Source organism: Syngnathoides biaculeatus, chromosome 2 (genome assembly GCF_019802595.1).
Source record: "Syngnathoides biaculeatus isolate LvHL_M chromosome 2, ASM1980259v1, whole genome shotgun sequence".
Taxonomy (NCBI): Eukaryota; Metazoa; Chordata; class Actinopteri; order Syngnathiformes; family Syngnathidae; genus Syngnathoides; species Syngnathoides biaculeatus.
In genome coordinates, this window is record NC_084641.1 from 19,087,893 (window position 1) to 19,111,494 (window position 23,602).

Genomic DNA, 23,602 nt, shown 5'->3' on the forward strand with positions numbered 1-23,602 from the left:
AAAAACAGTAAATACAGTAATAAATGGGCATGCATTCTCCTGCTCCATCACCTTGCAGCGGTTGCTGCTCATGCCCTCAGGATGAAAAGAATAAAACATGATAGCGAGTTCCAATCATTCATTTTCCATACAACTTCTCCTGGTTAGGCTCATGGGGAGCTGGCACCTCTCCGAGATGACTTCAGGTGAAAGGCAGACTACACCATGAACTGGTCACCAGTTAGTCACTGGGTGGGAACAGAACCCATGCTGTGCGCGCTAATGTCAGTTGAGTGTAATACTACACCATCAGTTACGTGACCGTGGTACCTCTTATTTATTAGTCATTAGTTTTACCTATATATATATATATATATATATATATATATATATATATATATATATATATGTTATCCCATATTTTACCAAAATAAATTTTTCACATATTTGGGAGTTATATTGTAAGTAAACATGTGAAATATCCATCCATCCATCCATTTTTTTAGCCGCTTATCCTCACTAGGGTCGCGGGAGTGATGGAGCCTATCCCAGCTGTCATCGGACAGGAGGCAGGGTACACCCTGAAGTGGTTGCCAGCCAATCGCACGGCACACAGAGACAGACAACAGTGACACTCACAGACACCCTCCTTCCATCCATTTTCTTCACCGCTTATCCTCACGAGGATCACGGGGAGTGCTGGAGCCTATCCCAGCTGTCAATGGGCAGGAGGCGAGGTACACCCTGAACTGGTTGCCAGCCAATCGCAGGGCACATGGAGACAGACAGTTGCACTCACAACCACACCTAGAGGCAATTTAGAGTGTCCATTTAATGTTGCATGTTTTTGGCATGTGGGAGGAAACCGCAGTGTCTGGAGAAAACCCACGCAGGCACGGGGAGAACATGCAAACTCCACATAGTCGGGGCCGGGATCAAACCCAGTTCCTCAGAACTGTGAGGCCAACGCTTTACCAGCTGATCCACTGTGCCGCCCAATATTATTATTCTTATTATTATTGTTGTTGTTATTTATATCTCAAATTTTACAGGTGCTGGGATTTATTTTCAGCGTGCTTGAGAATTTCATAGCCAAGATGCCAAATTAACAGTGTCAATTAATGTACTATACCTTTATGGAGATCAAAGCCCAACCGTTCACATTTTATTTTATAGTGACACTTTAGTATGTTATTGGTTTCCAAGGCTATTGAAAAATGTCCACACATTTCTGGCTATTATAGATCTTTTCATTATATATATTTGTTGATATATATATGTATATATATCAACAATGCAATACCAGATGATGTCAGAAAAGTGATTAAACTCATTATTCCAGCCATTCACCCTTTTTTCTCATTGCTTTTACTGTGTCAAATAACATGAAAGAGCTTTTGATCCGCTCTTGACTTTAAATTTGAAAGTTCTAACCGGAAGTGTGCCGCGTATTTTTTTTTTACTTTGGACGTGACGTACGTGACGTCACCAAGCATCAGCGGCATAGTGAAGCTCCTGATTGGCTAACGGCGAAATTTTAAATATACACGCGCTGGTTGCAGTAGGATCAAACGCCAACCGAAGAACTGTGAAGGTTTGGTGCCGGTCGGTGAAAAAAATCGAAGGCCGCCGTACGAGTGGGATTCAACTTTGCTGGAAGAGGTTTGTCGACGGACATATTTTTTTTCAGCCCCGCGCAGAGTAAAATAGGTAGGCTCTCTTTTTTTGTTGTTGTTGTTGTTTTTGGATATGGGCCTTGGGGGCACTCTTTGACAAACTATCGGTCATCGAATGCACCGTTGTTAACGTCCACCGTCTGTTCACTCGCATAACGATCGTGTTCTCATATTCACTGGATTATATGTAACGCTGGGACGAGCAACATTAAGCATCAAAAGCTACACGCCGAATTTTTGCTTTTTTTTTTTTTTAATTCTGCGTGGCTGGAGAAAGGTTACAAGATAATCATGTAAAATGTTTTTTTTTTTTTTTAAGATGTAACACTCGAACGACTGAAATTTAAATGAGTGATGGGGAATTATATGCCTTCATGCGGTTCGCTTGTTTATTTCCTCTTCTGTTTAAAAAGGTTTTGGCCTTTCGAATGTCAGGGAAAAGGTAAAACTGAAAAAGACAGAAGAACCAGATATTCTGATTACTGAAAAACAAAGGTCACTGGAACCAGGTTGCTCTGGTAGCCTTTTCCATTAAAAAAAAAAAGTTTAGTTACTAACCACATTGCTGTGAAATCACGAGGTCCCAGAAGTCAGATTTTTTGTTCTTTCTAGGAATATTTTAGCTTTGATAAAAAATATACCTTGCCAGTAAACTAAACTCGCTGAAGCCCAAGAGGTACTCTAGACTTGTGATTCTCACCCAATGTGCCGTGAGCATTCTTCAGGTGCGGAGTGGAAAATATTAAAATTGTACTTAACTGCTGTAAAAAATATATAAAAGAAATACATTTTCACTCTTTTCATGGATTTAGGGCTGTGAAGCACAGTGACAATGCTCTTCTGTTAGATGTCGGGAGTAATCAATGGTTTGGTTTTGTGCCATGAGATTTTTCACTTGTAAAATGCCTTTGCTCCATAAAGGCTGGAAATCACTAGACTTTACAGTATATGGGCCTTATTGGACTATAATTAGCATTTTATGCTGATCGGCTTTAAGTTCATAATTCGTTGATTTGATAGGAACCGCAAAAAATATTTATTCCATGTCATGTGTACAGTATTTTTGAATCGAAAATCTAGTTTTATTTTTAGCCTTGTCATGTGTCTTGTAGTAGTGGAAATGTCTGACTACCAATAAAGGGATTTTTAAAAATTCTGCAGAACAGACATGTAATGCCTAGATAAGAAAAGACACATTTAGTCTTTCACTATTTATATAAATCTTATATTCCATTACCACTGCATCACATTTTTTTACGCTCACTGGGCTTCATCTTGTCAACTCAAAGGAGACGGAATGCACTTGTCGCCATGGCGATGACAACAATAATGAATTGTGGTGTGCAAATGGTGAAAAATAAGTCGTTGGTCACCAGTGCTCGGGAGAAGATGTTTCAGGCTAGCTTTTGAGGTATGTTCACGTGCTTTAAATGATACAGCTTGCAATGCAAGCAACAAAATGTTGGTGTTCCTGCACTAATGGTTGTAAGTGACCATCCAGGTGTTTTGTCAAATCACGCTCTGAAGCTTTGGTGTGTGTGAAGTAATTTAATTACAGTAGGTTCACACACAATTTTGCCATTTACTAATGATGATTTGACCTGACGAGAGCAGTGATTTCCAACCTTAAAGCTCAAAGGCACATATTTTACAATTAAAAAAAAAAAAAAAATCTGACGTCGCACCAACAATCAAAAATGTCACAAAAAGTAGAATCTTTAGTTACTGTATGTTGGTCCTGCCATCTAATAGAAGACCCTTTATTTGTTCTGTCTGTCACTATGCCTCACTGGCACAAACAAGTGAACAAAGATACATTATTTATTGCAAATGTATATTTTTTTCCAAGCAATTAAGTATATACAGGAAATTAACAAGTCATTTAAGTGGACACATTACTCCATCTTGCGATGGGATCATTGATCAGTTATTTTTTATTTTTTAAAGGGGAAATCCAGGGCTTTGCATGAACAGTGTATCCAATAGGTCATGTAATATGTACTCTACTTTGACAATGTGATGTCAAACCCTCTCTCATTTAATAGTGTTTTCAGATTTTTTTCGACAATTACGAATTTTCAGGGGCGCTGCCATTTTCGCGAGTCACATGACCTATGTGCGCAGATGTTACGTGCCGTAACAAAGGCTCGATTACATGGGACACCATTTATGCCCAGCACTGATTTCTTGGATTTATCCTCATCTGATGAAGGAATAGCAGTCTCGGTTGATCGGGAAGACTGAGGAATACTTCCACACACAGCCGGGAGCACGCTCCCCTAGCCCTGGAGCTCGCCCGCACGGCTCGGGAGGCGAGCTCACGGCTCCCCCGAGCCCCGGAGCTGTGCCGCTCACGGCTGTGTATGGAAGTATTCCTCCATCTTCCCGATCAACCGATACTGCTATTTCTTCATCAGATGAGGATAAATCAGAGAAATCAGGGCTGGGCATAAATGGTGTCACATGAAATCGAGCCTTTGTTGTGGCACGGTACGTGTCACATCTGCGCACGTAGGTCATGTGACTCTCAATAATGGCAGCGCTTCTGAAAATTTTTAATTGTTGATTAAAAAAAATCTTCTCAAAACACAATTAAAGGCGAGAGGATTTAACATCACATTGTCAAAATAGAGTACATATTATGACCTATTAGATACATTGTTCATGCAAACCAGTGGAATTCCCCTTTAAATTCAATGATTGGCTCCAAAAATCCCGATTGTGTAAAGCCTAGAAATCACTGCTCAAGATAGTTGGAAGCAACCCGAGACTTTGAGCCTACTAGGCCACTGGTGCCCGGAACTCAGAAGCAGCGGATGCAGGACCCAGTGCAAGGTGGCCACCTTTGACGTATTCATATATTGTTATTTTGCACCTATTTAAATCATTGTGGGGGAAAAAACCATTATGACGATCCCTGAACCAAACATGGATGAATATAGTTAGTAGTCATACTATAGTAGGTCGGTCGTTTGACCAATTTGTGAGATCAAAAGCATCTCAAACCCATCCCAACCCAAACCAAATCCGTCTTTCATGTCTTTAAGCATTCGTCATCATCTTTGTATTGTATTTAAATTCTTTCTCTCTCTCTCTCTTTCTCACCCCCTGCAAAAAAAAAAGCCACCATGGAGAACACTGTGCTGAGCCTCCAGAGTTTATATGAGAAGATGCGCTCGCAAGTTGAACTTCTCAATGAGGGTGTGGAATGCAGTGAGTATTTTTTTTTTTCCCCCTTCTAAATCTGACATGTGACAAAACGCACTTACCCTTTATTTGTGGAGCACTTTCAATAAACAGCCACACTCGTAAAACAAAAGTGTTGTACATAAGCTTGAAATGTAAAGTACAAATAAATGAGAAGCAGAGGTGTTGTAACACACTCCCAAGTCACAGGCACCGCTTTGAAGTTCAAAGAAGATTCTGTTAAAATAAAACTATTCTCTGTACCAGGCTTCATTCTCATGGCTCAGAACTTTGAAGACTGCCGACGCAAGTGGCTGATGGCAGAGGAGAATCTGGACTCCTGCAAAGAGATTCTCACCAAAACCGAGACTGAGAGGGGGTCCTTGGAGGTGAAATTGAAGCATGCCCGAAATCAAGTGGACGTAGAGATTCGGCGCAGGCAGAAGGCTGAGGCTGATTGCGATAAGCTGGTGTGTTTGTGTGGACTGCGTAACATTTGCAAAGATGCATTAATGTATTCCATTGATGTTTGTCTACCAGCATGTTGAACGGTGTTGTTTCACAAACTTTGATGCAGGACCGTCAGATTCAGTTAATCAGGGATCTTCTAACAAGCGAGGGTTCTTCTAACAGCATCCAGCTGAGTGCAGAACAAAGGTCTGCTCTGGCCTTCCTCAACACAAACAGCCAGGGACCAGCTGCTCTGAATACCAGCCGAAGGTAACAATCACATGTACACGTGGTCTTTTCTGGGGATGTCCCAATCTGATCAATCACGGGATAGAAAACCGATGAGATCACGTGATTTTTGTCATTTTTTTCAGACGTGATTTTTCCGTTCATAGGTGGAATTCCGTCTTTTTAAATTGCATTGATAAAAAATGATATATATTCTCTGTTTTTCTGCAATATTCTGCGTCGTGACCCGTGCCAAAATCCACACTCATTCATATTCCGGTCCGACTTTTGCGAGCGAGGTGGAAGATTAAATACACGTCTGTTGATTGGTCGAATGTGATCCTCCTGGCCAATGAAAACGCTTGTTGTATACGAAGCAGATCATGGGGCCATTTTCAAGTGAACAGGATGGCGGTGCTCAAGACGAAAGACGCCTCTCGCGTGAAAGAGATTGATGGGTCAAAAATAAGTTCTGATGGGATTGGATGGAAGGCGAAATTGTTGATACAGTTGAAAAGAAGGACGTTACCACTCTGTTAAGCGATTTCACTCGCCAAATTGATCGACCTGGTGAAGCATTGTGCACATGGGGTCAGGATACTATTGACAATGGATCTCAATAAGTTTCAAGGCATTGGAAGTTCACGTGACGGCAAAAACACATCAAACAACTGGAAGCAACAAAAACAAACTTTTCCATAGCTCGTACATTTTAAGATGTCAACCCAAGGCCAACAACCAACCCCAGTTGCAGACGGTAATCAATAACAAGGTGAGAGTTCAGAAGCAATTACTCATAAAAAATGCCTGTGTTATTTACTGATAAAGGCACATGACGTGAATAATTGTTGTCAAAATCATGTTTCAATCATTAACTAAAACAAGAAAATGAAATTTTTTTTGAATGATACATTATAAGCGCTATGAAGGCACGTTGCATGGCATGATCTAAATCTGAATTCAATTTAGTAGTTTACTGAGTTGAATTTTGTAATTTTGGGGGGGGATAAAAGTATGCAAATAATGAACGATCATATTGTGTACATTTTGAAAACACAATAGCATTTATTTATAGGTGTACTAGGGATATTTCATTCACAATACAATTTATAAAACTTGCATGTTAAAATTGATCATGCTTAAGCCCCCAGACCCCCCCGCCCCCCCGGGGTATTTTTCAGTCTTTCATTTAGTCAAATTGCATGTCTGGTTTTTCATCTGATCAAGTTTGGGGGGGCAGAGATTTTATCCATTTTCTGACACTTTAAATCTCATAGTGTCAATATAATCCAAAAGGTACAAAGAGTTTGCCAATAGGAACAGTAATAGCTTTGTTTTCTATCAAATATCTAACTTTTCGGGGTATTTTTAATACCTGGATAATACAAGTGACGTCGACACCCAGATTGCATGTTTGTGTGCGCGCAGTTTGCCCTGCCTGACCGTGCTTTAAACTGGTTGACACCCAGCCTTTGTTTACTGCAAAGCTAAACGTGCAACAATAATGACATACTTTTAGATGTGATACGTGCAAGTCTCCTTTTTGAACTCAATTGAGGCTATGAATGAGTGATATAGCTCAGGGGTGGCCAACCAGACAGAGTTCAAGAGCCATACCCTCAAAGAGCCACATTATACACATGAACATCATTCCTTCCACACACACACATACTTTTGTTCAGCCAGATTTATTGTAAATGTCATACACAACATAAGAAAAATGCCACTAACACCCCCACACCCCCTCAAAAAAAATTGTCAAAAGTCAATAATGCCCATTGTACATTTGTATGGGGGTGGGGGTGGGGTGGGCTGTTTATAAATATATGCCGCCATCTTGTGGATTTTAGAAAGCTGTACACGTTCATTCCAAAATCCTTGAGGATGCAGTGGGTATTAACCTTTTGAAGTTGATAATAGTATAAGAAAGAAATGAAACAGACTGATATTTAGTCTATTCTTTTCCAGAATGTGAGTGCTTAAAGAAGAGCATGTGATTCATTTGGCACAGCTTGAAGCAGGCATCAGGTAGAGATAGGCCTGTCTCAAATTGGACGCTAGAACAAAGTTTAGGGATGTAACAATCAGGCTTTACATGATTATAAAATGATGTAAAAAAAAAAAAAATCTATCACTGATCTGATCACAAGATGGTGCAAGGTGTCTATTTAAATGATCTATTCCTTTACTGTATCCACATGTACATAATTGCTCAAAATATAGTGCATCTTTCTTCATTTTCTTGTGTTGTCTAGACTGACCACCATAGATGAGTCTGGCTCCATCTTATCAGATATCAGCTTCGACAAAACTGACGACTCTCTTGTAAGTTACTTTTATCGAATGTTAAACTCAATTTCAACAACAATAACAACAAAGCCACGTGCAATTGTGCTTGATCTGTAATAGGATTGGGACACGGCCGGTGTGAAGCCAGTGCGACTCAGGAAGCGACAAAAGAGGGTATGCTTTGGTGTTGGCATGGGATGGTGATGCACCACAATTTCAGCCGCTCCAATGCTTCAGCCGAAAATGTCGTGTTTCGGTTCAGAAAACATTCCTTCTGGGGAAAAAAAAAAAACTCCCGAAATAACATCCCACATGTTGAAAATTGACAACTGCCATGCAAGTACCTACACATCAGCATAATGAATAATTTATTAATCAGCAATGCCTTGTCGAGCGTTGCTGAATATCCGGTTGTATTGACTGTGAGGTCAAAGAGATTGTACAGTAGTTCCATAAATCAACCATACATGGGAAATAAGCATGAATGTTAATAACAATACAACAAACTGAGTGACATAAACGGTCTAATAAGAAAGATGAATGTCTTTTTACCGTAATGAAATTTTCTTGCCATGATGAATTATAGAAACACCATGCTAATCGCTAAGCTATCACATGAAGTCACAACAGTCGCAAAATAAGTGATTGTGTGGTATGCTTTTCACACTACTCTGGCTGGAACTGTTAAAGCAGAGGTTAGCTACCTTTGAAGAGAAAAATAACAGGCAAATTAAAATGTATGTATGAATCTTGGTAAATACGGTAATATACAACATATGGCTACAAAACACAGCGAGCGGAAACAAAAGAGTACATCACCGCTGCTATGCCACTTGTGAAAATGAACTTATAATTTAAAAGTACCGGTGGATTAATATAATACTGAAGTACACGGGTAAGGGAGAGACTGTTTGAGTGTGGGTGGACCAACGTGGAGGCGTAGGGGAGGCATAGAGAGAATCTAACTGCGCTGCGCAGTAAAATAATAATAATTAATAAAAGTCAAGTATTGCAGTTGGACTCCCCCCACCCCAAAAAAGATGGCAATTTAGCAGGTACTGAAAACCATGATTTTTTTAAAACCACGGTCAACTTTCAACACTGCCCATGTTAACTTGGATGCTTTTAATTGCAATGTTATGCTTGTCTGAAGCGTACATCATATGCATTTCAGCGATCATCTCGACATCATGTGGACGGCCCTTCAGGAGTTTCGAAAAGAACTCGGTCAGCAGTTGTGACGAAGGAGAGGGTAAAATATTTATTTATTTATTCGTTCATTTTTTTTTTTATTCCTGTGAGGAATACATCCTGGCTTAATCAAGATGATCTGCAACCAAAATTGAGTGCTGTGCAACAAGAAGAGACTCATCACTGTACCTAACTTTAGGCTTTTATGTTGTTTGTTTGGAATTAAGCTAATCTTATTTTTATGACAGCCCAATGAGAGCCTGGTGACCACCACCACCGTGACTGTCCCGGCAGATGGCGGGCCTGTTGAGGCGGTTTCTACCATTGAGACGATTCCTTACTGGACTCGTAGCAAGAGAAAGACTGGTAAGCAAACTGTCTCCTTGTTTCTTTCTATACCAAGGGTGCACAATGAGTCTATCGTCATTGGTTGATGGTATGACCACACTACAAAAAAAAAAAAATGTCAGCCTATCATCCATCCCATCACTTGATTCAGGTGTGCCCAATACGTTGACTGCGATCTACTGGTCAATCGCGAAGGTAGTCTGGGTGTAACACATGGCATTAAATCGTAGCCATCAGGCTATATAATCCTCTCTATGAAATTTGTCACTTGACTGCCAGCTGGTTTGACCAATCCTGATCTTTTCTGAAGTATCACTCCATAAATGTGCACAACACCGTGCTCGAGCGAGTTTCCCTCGAAGTTCTCCTAAAATGAGTGGGGGAGCTGGATGGGGAAAAAAAAAAAACTAAAACATACTACTTCCATACGGAATGGGAAGAGAACTTTTGTTTTTCCCCTCAGTCATTTTCACAGTGCATTTGCCTCATCTGCCAGTCTGCAATTGCTCTACTTGTCGATGATGGGGGAAAAAAAGGAATGGTTAACAATCGTGCCCATGAAAGAACACACATGCAAGGAGAGAACATATTTCAGTCTATTAAAAACTTTGTTGAAAAAAAAAAAAAAAACTCAGCTCCTAGTGTATAAATTGATGTCCATCACCACCGATGGAGCACCAGCAGTGGTAGGCCGCTCGAATGGGTTTAGCGCCAAGTGCAGGGAAGATGATGCTTTCTTGGACTTCCTTAATTACCACTGTATAATACACTGTTATACCCAAAAATGCCAAATATGAAAGACAAAAATTAATTTTGCAATGATGATCGCTTGTTCTATTCACGCCAGATCTCCTTAAATATGCCTATTCTGCTCACATCTGTGATGGCTTAGACAAGGCAAATTTCTGCAAAAATCCCCACCCCATTCCCGCGAAGCTAAATATGAGGAATATACCGTAACCAACAAAATGACGACCAGTGGCTACTCGACTTGGGATTTTTAACAGATCTGACCAACATGTTGAATGACCTTCATCTAGAGCTGCAAGGAAAAGACTAAACTGTAATATGATACAATCAGTTAATGATTTCAGACGAACAGTGCAACATCTCTCATCAAAGCACCCCTAATCTGTACAATGGTGCTTTAAGACATGAGTTTAAGGTGTTTAATAGCCATACTCTTATCACGAAGCATTTGTATACATGCAGTATGCAGTTTTTCAGAGTCTTTATGGTAGTATGAAATGTACAGAATTTGATTTCATGGTTTTCCACGTCTATATATATATATATTATACTTCGGTCCAAGTGCATAGAGAATTTATGTTGTGAAATCACTTTTGAGCACATCCTCACTTAGATTTATGTAAGTTGCTACGAAGCTGAATTAAATGTGTGCTAGCCAGTTGACTTAATTTTATCACATCCCCAATTGAGTTACCAGGCCTGTGACTCCAAAATGTGCATAGGCAAGCTCCATATTTGTGTAGTTTCATATATTATACCAACGTTTTTTGTGTGTTCCACAAAAGGTAGTCTTGGGCGGATGTAAAGAAAGTCAGTTTTGTTTTTTTTCAACTTTTATTTATTTTGGGGGAGAAGGGGAAATGACCTCATACAGTCAGCTTTTCCCTTATTGGGTTGTGTGCTACTAATTATACATTTCTTATCGTTTGTGTTTGGCTCAGCTACCATGGAGTCAGACTCTGAATCAGTCACATCTGCGGATGTTTTCAAGCAGCCCATCAACCAAGGAGTTGCCAAAGAAAATGAACCCGCCACTCCACAGAAAAACAAAGGTGTCCGTCAGCACGAGTTTGTTTCCAAAACGGTAAGAATACTTATTGGTAATACTTACAATTATTGTTCAACCACTTGAAAAAATATAAAGGTGGCGCGACTCGTGAGCGTTGGCCTCAGTTCCGAGGACCGTGGTTCAAATCCTGGCCCCTCCCGTGTAGATTTTGCATGTTCTCCCTATGCCTGCGTGGGTTTTCTCCAGGCACTCCGGTTTCCTCCCAAATCCCAAACTCATGCATGAGTTGGACACTCTAAATTACCCCGAGGTGCGATTGTGAGTGCAGCATTAGTCTGTCTCCATGTACCCTGCGATTGGTTGGCAGACAATACAGAGTGTACCACGCCTCCTGCCCGATATTAGCTCGGATAGGCTCCACCACTCCCACGACCCTCGTGAGCATAAGTAGCTCAGAAAGGATGTGTGTTTGTAAAATGTACACGCACACACACACTATGTGCTTCAAATGCTCATTTCATTGTTCTTTGAGGAGCAGTTTTGCCCATTTCATCATTTGAGGAGGAACGTTTAATTTAGAGGCTCAATTTTTTTTTTTTTTTTTTTTGCATGTTAATGGCACAGGAGCTCAAAGCAAGGGTTTTATTAGACCAAAATACCACGATACAGGAATCTCGTCAAGAATTCAATTCCGCATCCCAGGGCACTTCCTTCCACCTTTTTATTGGTGACATATTTGTGTTGTTGTAAGGATTCCCATTTGCTTGCCTGGCCGGACATGCAATGCTCCAATATCACTGGCTCCAGGACATTAGCTGTTGCACTGATTAGCTGCTGTGAGGATTTTATGGACAGTTGCTGTGGTTCAATTCCCTACATGCAAAATATGACATGACAATCCGGAAAAAAAAAAAAAACATCTTAGTCTTAGTTTGTCATCCTTGCACATGTCTCAGTTATAGTTGACCTGTTGTCTTTCTTGCAATCTCCTCCTCACTCCCATTTTTTTTTTTTTTTTTTTTTTTTTTTTTTTTTTTTTCTTTTCAGGTCATCAAGCCCGAGTCCTGCGTGCCTTGCGGGAAGAGGATCAAGTTTGGCAAGATTGCCTTAAGATGCTGTGACTGCCGGGTGGTTTCGCACCCAGAGTGTCGGGACCGATGCCCGCTTCCATGCATCCCTAACCTAGGAAGTACACCTGTAAAAATTGGGGAGGTGGGCCAAATCTTTTGTCATCCCTTTTTAACATTTAGCTCTATTGTTGTCCATAATACATCTTAGAACCGGGACTAACATTCAGTTTCTCCCTGAATCATTTAAAGAAAAAAGAAAGAAGACACTGCATTTATCCTTTGGACTACATTTTTTTTTAAAACCATAATTTAACCCAGTTGGTCTCATTTGGATCCAAAGCCTTTTTCAAGAGAAGCCAGGACATTGTCATCCACTTGCTTATGCCTCTTGAGTTTGTAGCAGGCTAAGCTAATGTTCACTCACTAGTTTCCTAAATTGGTGCTTTAATAACTTGCTCTGTCACTGTTTTTTTATTTATTTAAATCTGTTTTGGTTTTTAGACCACTTAGATTCTGATCGGATGGTATTTTTAATTTTTACATCGAGAGGAGGGGGTTTATAAGACATGGTTTTCTATATTTCATTGTCTCTGAGGTGCGCGGGCGGGTTAATGTGAAATTCCTTGGTAGGTAGTGAGGGCTGGATCATGTTCAGACGGCTTACTTTAACTTGCTTCCAGGCTACACCCTTGAAAATTCATATTGGTATTATGTCATAGTGGTAGAACATTGGTTTTGAACAGGGGTCTCAAACTCAATATCCCTTCGGGTCGCTGGAGGCAGAATCTGGCCAGCCTCGGTGCACATGCACGAGTGCGCTATTCATATTCGAAATTTTTTAAAATCCAATCTTCTCAATCATCTTTTTTATTTCTTAACACAAAATGGGGTAAATAAGTACTAATAACACTCTCCGTGGCAACACTGCTGTAACTTTCACTCATTGAAAAAAATCTTTCTCTGCTTGCATCAAGCTTGGTCGATTTGACCCCAAGCCCCCCGAGAGCCATATACCCCAATATGATTGGTTCACTTCATCAGCTCCACACACAATACTATAAAGGTGCTGTTCATGTAAAACTAGAGTCCTGCACTATCATGAAACTTTCATATCAGTGTGGGCTGCAAATGGCCTGCAGCCACCAGTTGAGACCCCTGATTTCGAATGTTTATCAGTTTGTTTGTTTTTTTTTTTTGTTTTTTTTAGTGATTTGTGCTTTGGTGAGCATATTCACCATGTAAACAGCGGAAGCTTAACCTAGAAGGCCAACATCTTGAAGCCCTCATTCTTGATGTTTACGTCATCATTCTTGATAGATCTGAAAGCCCTAGCGTAGTTTTTTTGTCAGTATTTCATTTTGTTTTGTTTTTTTTCTTTTCTGAAATGGTTATATATTCTGTTTTCTTTTGGAGCAAATAATAAAGTTACATGGAAGACTTGCGACCCCACTGTTAGGTCAAATCAGTGGGAGTTTGCGATCTTGGTTGAAACACGGCATATGACCTTGATTGCTTGTGTCCAGGGTGTTCTTGCAGACTACGTCCCAAACGTTTCGCCAAAGATTCCCCCTCTTGTGGTCCACTGCGTCGGTGAGATTGAGCAACGTGGGTTGCATGAGGTATGTGGGCCTTTTCTCTCCTAAAGGTAATCTGCATTCAAGCCACAGATCCCAGTTCTTGTTCTGTCGTGGCTGCTAAAGGATCTACTATATACAGTGTTCCCTCGTTTAACGCGAGTGTTACGTTCTGACAAAAAAACAGTTTTAAGTTAAATCATTAGAAGTTAATTTTTTTCCCTTTTTTTGTTCATATTTTCTTTTATTGACAATGTTTTTGGTGTTTTGGTTTTCTTTTTTTTTTTCAGTTTTTGATTTACACCCCCCCCTTTTTTTTATGTTTTAAGGCTGTTAAAACACTTAAGCACACACTATATCTTCAAGTTCAAACCTTTTGTAGATTTTCAGATGAACTGTCCCTGCTCTTCACTATCTGTGCTTGGCTAAGAGACCATGATGGGTTTCATGTGTGCTTTCACATTTCAGAATGACCGTAATTTCTGGCCTACAAGCTGCGACTTTTTTCACACGCTTTTAACCCTGCGGTTTATGCGGTGATGCGGCGCTAGCGTTATCGCACCTGGTTATAAGCTAGCGCCGCCCTGACGTTAAACTCTTTCTGTGTACCGACGCTTATAACTAGGTGCGCTCTGTAGGCCGGGAATTACGGTAATCCTCTAATGACTGAGCACCTGTAACTCCACATTGTCTGGAGCTTCCCTAGTCAGTGATGACAGTCCTTCGGATTTTCCCGGAATTCCAGATTTTTAAATTTTCATGAAAATTGCTTCGGGAAATTGAGGAAAAATTGCCTAAAATTAATCCAGATATTAGTTGACAACATTGAACAAACATGCATTTGAGTTCGTTGTTTTGCTTTCATGAGCGTAGCCATGTTGAGGCACTATCACTAATAACAATAACGCCCCTCTCCTCGCATTCTCTCAAGACGTCTCTTATTTTGTGTGGTCTTGACATTAATTTACGTGTTTATTTCATAAACGTTGTTAACTGAATGAGCATGCTCCAAAACAACCGGTATCCACCCGGAAACAGGAAATGCAAGTTAACCGTACTGCGCATATACGGAGCAAGTACAAAAGCGCATGTTCAGAACTGCTTCACGTAATGGGAGCGCATTTACGTCGACAGTCATCAACATCATGAGGCATGTCAAAAGGAAATTCAGTTACACCAAGGGTGCTCATTACGTCCATCGCGAGGCAGTGTGACAGCGTAAAAAAAAAACATCAAGACTATCATCCACCTCGTCGCTTAATTCAGGTGTGGCCAATACGTCGAGCGCATGCACATAAAGGCACATTCCAGGAAGCCGGCCTCCTATTTACGGCAGTCACGTGGTGCGTGCCCCCCAACAATACGTCACAACCACAGGAATGTTTGTTCCAATGTATCGCTAGCTTGTTGCCACAAACGCCGATTATGTTGAAGTAAACTTTCAGCATCTTCATTACATTGCCAGTGTAGACCATTCGTGTTTATTCCTTGACAGGCCAGTGCATTTAACTTTTCTTCAGATCAAGTTTGTCAGATTTATTGATGAAAAATTTCAAATACCGTTTCATATCCTGTTCTACTAATATCAGTTGAAATTGGAAATTATCATTTCTGAGTTTGAAATTTTAGCTTTCTATTTTAGTTTATGTATTTGTTTATTTAATTTTTAATTTACGGTTATGTTGTATTAATCCAGTAAGTTATTTTAAGACCATCCCGAATCACACCCGCAACTTTATCTGCGAGCATGACTGACCACACCCGTACATTTTTCAAATGTGAGTGAGTGAGTCTGTGTAAGTAAGTTTCTTTCGGCTTGTCCCGTTAGGGGTCGCCACAGCGTGCGTGTCATCTCAGATGAAACGCTCATATTTGTTTGGCACAGTTTTGTGTTGTTAAATGTTAAAGGCAACTGATTATACTATTAGTATTACTAGATCTATATCTAAGATAGTGGGCAATGTGGTTGAGTGTTTCAGTACACGACATAAGTTTGAGACTTAAATGTTAATAGTAATTACTACAGATCTTCTAAGAACTTCTTTAATATGTTCTGCTGTACGGTGTGGAAATTCTAGGATATATTTTCGTGTATATGCTGTATCTGTAATATGTATAATGTGGGGAAAAGGACAATTTTAGATGTCTTTTGAATGAATAGTTCACTTAATTCATTTGTCTTGAGATAAGATGGCATATTTTAATGACAAATGTGATTTTGTGCTATCCAATGATAGGGGGATGGGGGGCAAAATAATCTGGGTTTGGCCCTTGGGGAATTTCTGCCCCCTTTTTTTTTTTTTTGCCAGGACTTTTTACTTTAAATTTTGTTCACAGATATTGCAGAGGCGCCACATTTTTCAAAAATTTCCGGGGGTGAGAGCCCCCCTAGTGCTCACATTTGTATTTTCAGGAATTTTCACCAACGTCCACTTTCATCTCTGCTTAGTGAATCAGGATACAGAACACAATGCGCATTTATTCATTATACGAGACGTATATTAAAAATCAAATTTAGGGCATATCTTCGTGCAAACACAGTCTGGTTAAGGTTCTGGCCGCGAGCCAGCAAGAAATCAATACGTTTGTGCAGTCCGATCATCGCTAAATATCGCTCAACAAAGAATAAGTGTGTCAATCGTTCACACGCAGCAGTGTTATGCTAGCGAAGAACTTCAAATTCATTTATACGAGACATGTATTGAAAATCAAATATAGGGCATACCTTCGTGCAAACATATCTGTTCCGGTTGATATTAGATGGATTTAGTTGATGATGCGGTCTTCCACAAAGTTTGATCCATCGAAGGCATTTTTCGTACTGGGTCTTCGGTTTTGGAAAGGGTACGAATCGAACTTCACCAACTCGCCTTTCAGGATACCTGTCGTCACTATTACAAAGTCCCTGACTACACCTCTTAATCATATTTTTTGTTAAATAACCCAAATACGCGATAAAACGCTAACTAAACCTATACTGGACCATGCAATGTTGTCAGAGAAAATGGCGGAAGCAAAAACGGGCTTTGGTTTATGCAGATCTCTGGCCTCTGATTGGTCAGTGACGCGGATTGCGCAATATCCACGCAGGGGTCAATTAGCCCCCCAGTTCTTAGTTTCTTTTGTTTCACGCTTTTTTTTTTTTTTAAATCAATCTATGTATACAGTATACTGTAAACCTGGGAGGTACGGCAAAACTGTTGATAAACAACCTCTCATCTTTCAGGCTGGACTGTACAGACTCTCTGGTGCTGATCGCACAGTGAAGGAGCTGAAGGAGAAGTTTCTGCGCAGTAAAACTGTTCCTGTGCTCAGCAAAGTGGACGACATTCACGCGATCACTGGCCTCCTCAAGGACTTCCTGCGCAACCTGAAGGACCCTCTCCTCACCTTCCACCTGAACCGTCAATTCATGGAAGCAGTCGGTAATATTAGCTAACTGAATCTTGAGAGGCTTAATGTGCTTTTTTCCCCCCACAATATAATTCTTGAGACAGCAAACTATTTGAAACTGGGTCAAGTAGTGCACTCCATTTAGGCTCAATTGCATGAAGACAATTAATGTTTAATACCACATATTAAAGCTAATTAATTAGTTAATCTCCCAGTGTGGGCTTCTTACACCTCTCCTCCCCACCACTTTGTTTGAAAGGCTAAGTAGAATATATTATTTGCTATACAGTAGAATTGCATTTTTTTGACAGTTGTCATTTTGGCACCGAGCCTGTATTTCTGGTGCGTGTGCAGTTGTCTTGTTGCATCCCCGTGGATGAAAATCCAAACAATTATTTACCTCATTTGTACAGTGCTGTGTATACTTGTATAAACACTTACCCCAGTTCAGGTGATGGATACTGCATGGGTATTTTAGTTCCCTTGAAAAAAAAAAAAATCTTAATTGTTTGCATTCATGTTTCCTTCAAATTAATGTAGAGTCTTATTGTATGCATTTTTTTTTCTGTCTCAGAGGCTCCCGATGATGACAACAGCATAGCCCTGATATACCAATGCGTCGGTCTCCTGCCTCATGCCAATCGAGACACTCTGGCCTTCTTGATCCTCCACCTTCAGAGGTTAGTGGTGGCCATGTGCAAGACACAGATTTCTTTCCTTCGTTGTGTTTCATCAACAACTGTCACTGTCTGTGATGACATATTTCAGAGTGGCTGAGAGTTTTGACACAAAGATGGACATCAGTAATCTGGCCCGGGTTTTTGGTCCCACAATCGTGGGTCATGCTGTTCCCAACCCGGACCCCATGACCATTTTACACGACACCAAACGGCAGCCAAAGGTATGTTGCTTGTGTTGTTGGCTCAGCACAATTTGAAAGTGAATTTTGTGCAGAACATTTTGGGCGGCAACCAGTTCAGGGTGTACCCCGCCTCCTGCCCGTAGATGGCTGGGATAGGCTCCGGCACTCCTGCGACTCTTGTGTGGATAATTGACTCAGGAAAATGGATTTCGTTTCTAAAAGAAGTTGAGATCCAAACATGGTGTATCTTCCTAGGAATATATCAATTATTGGCCAGGGTGATGATATTCAGTATTTTGACCTACATTGGCAAATGTTTTTTGTCTGATTAAAAAGAGCAATGTAAAACCCTGTAAACTTCAAGGAATATTATTCATATTTCAGCTAACTCTGAGATGCAGATGACCCTGGGAATGGCCCTTTTTTAAATTTGTGAACTTACAATGAAGAAGTGCATTTCCTTTATTATATATTGAAAATGTTGGTAAACTATTTACTGTAGAATAAGACAGGCTGCTGAGGTAGGGACCTCCCTACACTTCCATCCATCCAATTTCTTTGCCGCCTATCCTCACAAGGGTGGCAGCGAGTGCTGGAGCCTATCCCAGCTGTCAACGGGCACGAGGCGGGGTACACCCTGAACTGATTGCCAGCCAATCGCAGGACACATCGAGACAAACAGCCGCACTCACAATCACACCTAGTAGCAATTTAAGAGTGTCCAATTAATGTTGCATGTTTTTGGGATGTGAGAGGAAACCGGAGTGCTCGGAGAAAACCCACACAGGCACGGGAAGAACATGCAAACTCCACACAGGCGGGGCCGGGATTGAACCCGGGACTTCAACTGCTTTACCAGCTGCTCCACCGTCCCGCGTCCCTACACTTTTAGTTAAAAATTTACGACAGGTCTCTGTATGTAGTCTTCTTCTTTTTCTTTCGGCTTGTCTCGTTAGGGGTCGCCACAGCGTGTCATCTTTTTCCATCTAAACCTATCTCATGCATCCTCCTCTCTCGCACCTCTGTCCTCATGTCCTAAAAAATTGTAAATCTGAAAAGCTGTTTTAATAGACATGCTTGAAGGGATTTAAGTGAAGGTGTGTTGAAGTTTGTATTGCGTCAAGTTTTTGACACCAATATTTTCTCGGCTTTAGACCAGGGGGTACCAATGTTTTTAAGCCATGACTGTATTTTATAGGTGAATAGTTTGTTCAACAGCTAAATTAGCAACTCAATTTCACGAATGGGAACACTCATACTGTACTTCTAGTCTGTTGTGTACATCACAAAAATGTTAGTGTCCTGAAAAAGTATAGCAAATACCTTTTCACAGCACTGTAAGCCCCCACTTCTTAGTAAGGTCCACAATCCTTTGTGGGGGTTCTGATTGTTCTCTCTTCAGGTCGTGGAACATTTGCTGAACCTGCCTGCGAGTTACTGGGCTCAGTATGTGAAATCAGAAAATGAGCAGCCACACTTGGATCACCTGATTTTCCAGAACTCCAACTGCTACACCCCCGAGAGAGGTGAGCATTCATCGGGAAGGCCCACCTGTGCCTCGATCTGTCTAAAGCGGTGATTTTCACACTTTTTGGAGATGACCGTTTTCCGCCCTCCCACCCCTGCCTCAGCCGCTTGGAATCTGCTTTGACTGGGGGTGTTGTTAGCACTGAAAATTAAAAATGTGGGGACTGAAACACTCTGTGTCCCCCAGTTTTAAAAGCATTGGTATAAAAGAAGGGTTGTCCCTGGGTGCTAATGTTTACTGTTGCTTCTGCCCCAGTGACCTTGCTCGGCCCCCTGACTCCGGAGCAGCAGATGACCAAAACGCCGTCTTCCAGCTCGCTGTCACAGCGCTTTAAATCCTCACTGACACCCAGGTAAGCAAGCGCCTAACCTTCTGACTTGTTACTTGATCGTTTCCGTACCTTCACAACATACACTGACATCAGTCTCTCGAGTTAGACGGGGTTTTCTCCTGCACTTCCTAGCTTTTGAAATCTCATTTAATTTTAATGCCTTTTGAATTTTTGGGAGACCGATTCCACGTTTCAAGTTTTGCATAGTCAATATGGCTGTTTACACTGAAGGAACACCTACCCTAAACTGCTGCTATTGAAGGTGATGTATAATTTTGTTGGCCTAGGCCAGGGGTTGGGAACCTATGGCTCGTGGGCCACACCTGGCTCTTTTGGTGGTTGCATATGGCTCCCAGAGCCCTTATAACGACATATTGTATCCAGCAGAGGTGCTCAATGTGTCCAGTCGATGACGTGACTTCGTGGCCAAAAAAAAAAAAAATGTCAGCCTTGGCTTTTTTTTTTATTTTTTTTTTTTTTTTTGAGCATTTTGGCACCACACGTAACTTTCTTTAACAACGACCTGCTCCACAGCCTCCAATGACGGTCACACACTCTTCTTCCTAGTTTACCTTGCACCGCCCCCTCCTCCACTCTTAAAATGGTCCACTCATGGTTTATAAGGACAGCGTGCTTATGCGCTGCCCACCACTGGATTTTTTTTTTTATTTTTTTTTTTTTACACAAACACATGCTTCTGTCGGCAAGCATTGTTGGCGAGCGTACATAAGTGGGGGCAAATGAAAAAAATTCACATACCACACACTGCAGCGTGTGAATATTGCTGTACTGACAATGTTTGGTTATACCTATGCATATGAAAAGTGTTTCTCACATTTAAAAAAAAACATTAAGACCAACCTACATTCACAAATAACGGCTGGAAGTCTCAAAGGCTGCATGGAGTTTAATTTAATGACATGAAACGGACGACTAAGCCATCATCAAAGAAGTCGCATTCATGGTAATAAAGTTCTTTTGTCATCATTGGTTACCAACATCATGTTGTTATTTAAAAGAATTTAGAGACTTGTACTCTTAAAGTGTTGGTCCGCCATAAAATGCATGAACACACTTGTATTTAGTTTTAGAAATATTGGATAGTTCTTTTGAAATTGCACTTTGAAATATTTGCCGTTTGTGGCTCTCCCAGCCTAAAAGGTTCCCAACCCCTGGCCTTGGCTGACACTCCCCATTCGTTGAATTGAATGAGGATAAGGCCCTCTTCATACTGCCGCACCCGCATTGGGCCGTCCCGCCCCCGATGTGACCCTTGATTCCTACATGGTACAAATTGTCACTACACACAGAATGAGCTCTCGTGATTGGTCTGTTTTTGTCACGTGCTGTGATGACGTACTAAGCCGCACATACCACCGACCCGTTCCCAATGGATGAATAGTTGGATATCTGCCACAGTTTTGTTCTTTATTTTTTTAAATCCCCTCGGTGAAGTTTTTTTTTTTTTTTTTCAGCTTTAATGGAATTTAAAAGTCAAGTTTCCTTTTGACTGACCTTATTATTGTAACTATTGTGATTGTTTGGTTTTATTTGTATTTTTTTAGATTTAGGAGCACGAACAAGTCAGCAGCGGCACTTCCTCAAGGAAGATTCTTTCAATCTCCACTCCTCAAATAATTGTTTTTCCCCTCTGCTATACTTGTTTTTGTCTCACATCACAGAGAGGTGTAGTTTTGTTGTTTTACCTTTCAAAACGACTTTTTACTTTTCAAATCAGATTGAATGGCAATGTTCTTGAACGTTTGATAAATGTGCACATTAGATGTAAAGAAAGCAACCCCGCCGCTATATTTAATGACCTCTTGCACCAAATGATATCCAATCCAAGAGCTGTATCACACATTTGGACTCTACGAAAAAAAAATGTTCCGGTTTGATTGAACCTCTCAGAGCGCGAGAGTCATTTAACAATGTTTATTGTGATTGTAGTTTAGAATTGCATATCATACTGAGAACAGTTTTTAATATCTTTGTCTCCCATGACCAAAGTAACCAAAATACAGTAGAATCCGTTCTGTTCGTTTTTGACCAAGTCAATGAAAATGGAACATGATTACATTAAGAAAGGCACTATCTTTGTTACAGGTTTTGATAGCGTTACAATGTGCACACGGTCAAAATGTCATGGCTGGTTTGTGACTTTCTCCATTTAATCATTTCCTTTGACCGCTTTTCAACTCATGTGTCACTCAGAGGTTGAAGAGTACTTTGCGGCATTTCATTGTTGAAGGTACACGCTGATGTTTCATGCCTTTTTAGAGAATTGTTCTGTAGATGTTTGTTGTGTACTCTCTCACTTTAATAGTTAAAATACAGTATACAATTTCCAACATTCATGTCTCATGTTATTTATACAGTACTTGTAAAACACTTGTTAATAAGAAGGGTTGCGTCAGGAAGGGCATCCGGCGTAAAAATTGTGCCAAACATATATGTGCGTGTCATTGTGCCGACCCCGAATGAACATAATGAGGCAAAAGCAAAAATGCAAAACGTGTGGAATGCTAATTGCATGTATTCTTTGGGTTATTCTGGAATTTGAGTATTGTGGAGCACATCAGCATATTTCATTGTTATGACTGTTTAATCATTATTTAGTATGAATGGACAAAGCACTTGAATTTAATTTAATTAAGAATTTAAGGTGGAGGTGGGACTGTTCGCGGTATTAATGGAGAGGCTGACAGATGAGGTTAGACTGGAGTCTCCTTGGACTATGATGTTCGCAGATGATATTGTGATCTGCAGTGAAAGCAGGGAGCAGGCGGAGGAACAATTAGAAAGGAGAGGAATGAAGATTTCACCAAAGTAAAACAGAATACATGTGCGTGAATGAGAAGGGCGGATGGGGAAGAGTGAAGCTCCATGGAGAAGAGATGGCGAGCGTGGACGACTTCAAATACTTGGGGTCAACAATCCAGAGCAATGGAGAGTGTGGTAAGGAAGTGAAGAAACTGGTCCAAGCAGGGTGGAACAGTTGGTGGAAGGTGTCTGGTGTTCTATGTGACAGAAGAGTCTCCGCTAGGATGAAGGGCAAAGTTTATAAAACAGTGAGACGATGGCACTGAAGAAACAGGAAGCAGAACTGGAGGGAGCAGAAAAGATGATGTTGAGGTTCTCGCTTGGAGTGAGCAGGTTGGATAGGATTAGAAATGAGCTCATTAGAGGGACAGCCAAAGTTGGATGTTTTGGAGAACAAGTGAGAGAGAGAGCAGACTTAGATGGTTTGGACAAGTCCAGAGGCGAGAGAGTGAGTATATTGGTAGAAGGGTGCTGAGGATGGAGCTGCCACGCAAGAGAGCGAGAGGAAGACCAAGCAAAAGGTTGGTGGATGTGGTGAGGGAGGACACGAGGACAGTGGGTGTTCAAGAAGATGATGCTCGGATGGAAAAAAAGATTTGTGCCAGAACAATAATCATCCAACAAGCACTGCAACTGGTTATTTCAGACATAGCCAATAAACTATTTACTATTATAAAATATTTTGACGTAATTATTAGAGCTTTTTGGCCACCATAATTTCAAAATCAATCAAATGTCTGAATATGTGGGTAGAGCATTGGTTTGGTAAACCAAGGGTCGTGAGTTCGTATCTCACTGGGGCCTCCACTCCCCATGGGAAGCACTGCCAGCGTTTCAATCGTGTTGAGGTTGCTGTGACTTCAGTTGTCCACCAGATGTCACCGTCACTGAAGCCTTCAAGTTTTGTACATTTTA

General features: G+C 40.8%; 1 protein-coding gene across 2 annotated transcripts; it reads left to right on the top strand.

Annotated features, from left to right (window-relative positions):
• Positions 1-1,491: 1,491 nt before the first annotated feature.
• Positions 1,492-22,217, top strand: racgap1 (Rac GTPase activating protein 1). Of its 2 annotated transcripts, none has more exons than XM_061839446.1 (17): positions 1,492-1,641; positions 4,779-4,868; positions 5,109-5,311; positions 5,419-5,561; positions 7,775-7,844; positions 7,929-7,982; positions 8,983-9,060; positions 9,248-9,365; positions 11,039-11,181; positions 12,154-12,318; positions 13,700-13,795; positions 16,977-17,175; positions 17,718-17,823; positions 17,912-18,044; positions 19,408-19,531; positions 19,789-19,885; positions 21,430-22,217. In XM_061839446.1, the coding sequence occupies exons 2-17, from the start codon at positions 4,784-4,786 to the stop codon at positions 21,500-21,502; spliced, it is 1,887 nt and encodes a 628-aa protein (XP_061695430.1). In that variant the 5' UTR covers positions 1,492-1,641; positions 4,779-4,783; the 3' UTR covers positions 21,503-22,217. The 2 variants fall into 2 exon arrangements, with proteins under 2 accessions (XP_061695430.1, XP_061695421.1); XM_061839437.1 differs by having other exon boundaries at positions 1,520-1,689.
• The last annotated feature ends 1,385 nt before the right edge of the window (positions 22,218-23,602 follow it).

Excerpts from the sequence above, each read along its gene's own strand:
- racgap1 (XM_061839446.1), top strand. The coding sequence starts at position 4,784 with ATGGAGAACACTGTGCTGAGCCTCCAGAGTTTATATGAGAAGATGCGC. Across the intron at positions 12,319-13,699 it reads CACCTGTAAAAATTGGGGAG|GGTGTTCTTGCAGACTACGT; the intron begins GTGGGCCAAATC and ends GCTTGTGTCCAG. Across the intron at positions 17,176-17,717 it reads TCAATTCATGGAAGCAGTCG|AGGCTCCCGATGATGACAAC; the intron begins GTAATATTAGCT and ends TTTCTGTCTCAG.